This window comes from Miscanthus floridulus, chromosome 14 (genome assembly GCF_019320115.1).
Source record: "Miscanthus floridulus cultivar M001 chromosome 14, ASM1932011v1, whole genome shotgun sequence".
NCBI lineage: Eukaryota > Viridiplantae > Streptophyta > Magnoliopsida > Poales > Poaceae > Miscanthus > Miscanthus floridulus.
In genome coordinates this window covers 61,391,130-61,392,984 of record NC_089593.1, presented here as the reverse complement: position 1 = coordinate 61,392,984, position 1,855 = coordinate 61,391,130, and the positions used below count along the sequence as shown (strand labels likewise).

The 1,855-nt window shown below is 44.3% G+C and overlaps 1 protein-coding gene and 1 non-coding gene across 2 annotated transcripts; one reads left to right on the top strand and one right to left on the bottom strand.

Annotated features, from left to right (window-relative positions):
* The first annotated feature begins 467 nt into the window (after positions 1 to 467).
* LOC136503541 (uncharacterized) lies at positions 468 to 863 on the top strand. The gene has a single exon (XM_066498585.1). It carries the CDS (start codon positions 468 to 470, stop codon positions 861 to 863), a length of 396 nt encoding a protein of 131 aa, XP_066354682.1.
* Positions 834 to 940, bottom strand: LOC136506205 (small nucleolar RNA R71). The gene has a single exon (XR_010771430.1). It is a non-coding gene; the product is annotated as a small nucleolar RNA R71 (small nucleolar RNA).
* Positions 941 to 1,855: the final 915 nt, after the last annotated feature.

Genomic DNA, 1,855 nt, shown 5'->3' with positions numbered 1-1,855 from the left:
TGCCTTCGTTTGGGAAAATATAAATGAATGATACTCGAATACTTCTAGGTGAAATGCTACAATAATATATCTGTGCGCTTACGGAGTATTTCTGCATGTGTTCAGAAATATTGTCACGGCATTTCTGGTGCCATTGCTAGAAAACGCAAATCCTAGTAGTGACGCTAAGAATGCCAACAAGCATTTCTAGTGATGTTGCCGGGGAAGGCACTGGTTAAAAGAATCTATTAGGACATGTTCATGATAATATGCATGTGTAATGGCCATTGCTCATAACAGGATAACTTTGCTTGTTTTCTCCTATTGTGGATGAAAACAGGATAGTGTAAGACGGTTTTGACTTGCCAACGACCTTCACCGAGAATCCAAAGTCATTCCTAAAGAAGGCCTGACGTCATGTCAATCATCCTTCCACTACTCCGCCGCCAACCAAACTCGTCACCCCAGCATCATCCGTACTAAACACCATGGCCGATAAGACGTTGCACGAGTACTTTGTCCCCACTATTGCCAACATGCCTGTTGGGCCCACTGTCAACATGGGTGATGCGAACTTTGAGGTGAAGACCGGCCTAATCATGATGGTGCAGGCAAATCCATTCTATGGATTGCCTAGTGAGGACGCCAACGCACATCTCCAACACTTCCTAGAGCTGTGCGACACCGTCGTCATGAAGGATGTTGCACTAGAGATAATTAGACTCCGCTTGTACCTGTTCTCCCTCTTGGGGAGGGCTAAACAGTGGTTCTACAAGGATCAGGAAGTTGTTAACACATGGAACAATTGTTCCACAGTGTTCCTTGTGAAGTTCTTCCTGACGGGCAAAACCAATGCCCTTCGTGGAAGAATTTCTAACTTCTAGCAGACAGCATCAGAATCCATCCCAGAAACATGGGAGAGACTACAAGAATACATCCTTGCCTGCCCACACCATAGGATGGAAAACTGGTTGACTCTTGAAAACTTCTACAACATAGATGCTGCTGTAGGAGGAGCCTTCTTCTCACTCTAAGTCAATGGAGCTATGACACTCATTGGGAAGATGGTCTCCAACGTGGAGAGCAATCGACAAAGAATTCCCGGAGTTTGCAAATGATGCAAGAAACTTAAGGTTTGCTTTAAGTACAGATGGTATCAATCCTTTTGGAGAGTAGAACAATAGTCATAGCACTTGGCCTGTTACTCTAAGTATCTACAACCTTCCTCCTTGGTTATGCATGAAGCGGAAGTTTATTATGATGCCTATGCTCATCCAAGGCATGAAGCAACCTGGCAATGACATCGATGTGTACCTGAGACCACTTATTGACAAACTTCTCATTTTGTGGAATAAAGAAGGTGTACGTGTGTGGGATGAGTACAAACAGGAACACTTTGATCTGCGAGCATTGTTGTTCGTAACAATAAATGATTGGCCTGCTCTAAGTAATCTTTCAGGACAATCAAACAAAAGATATAATGCATGCACACACTGCTTCGGTGATATTAGAGGTGTATTCTTGAAAAAATGTTGAAAGGTCGTGTACCTTGGCCATCGTCGATTTCTTCCTGCAAATCACCCCGTAAGAAAGAAAGGCAAGCATTTTAAAGGGAAGGCAGACCACCTGACCAAGCCTCGCAACCGAACCGGTGAGGATGTACTTGATATGGTCAATGATGTGAAAGTCGTCTTTGGAAAAGGACATGGCAGCCAACCTGTTCCGAACGATGCTAATGGTCATGCACCCATGTGGAAGAAGAAGTCCATATTTTAGGAGCTACCCTATTGGCAAGTCCTAGAGGTCTGCAGCTTGATCGACGTGATGCACCTGATGAAGAATCTTTGTGTGAACCTGCTAGGCTTCATGGGTGTGT

What these genes read in the sequence shown, in the direction of transcription:
- LOC136503541 (XM_066498585.1), top strand. Translation starts at nt 468, where the DNA reads ATGGCCGATAAGACGTTGCACGAGTACTTTGTCCCCACTATTGCCAAC.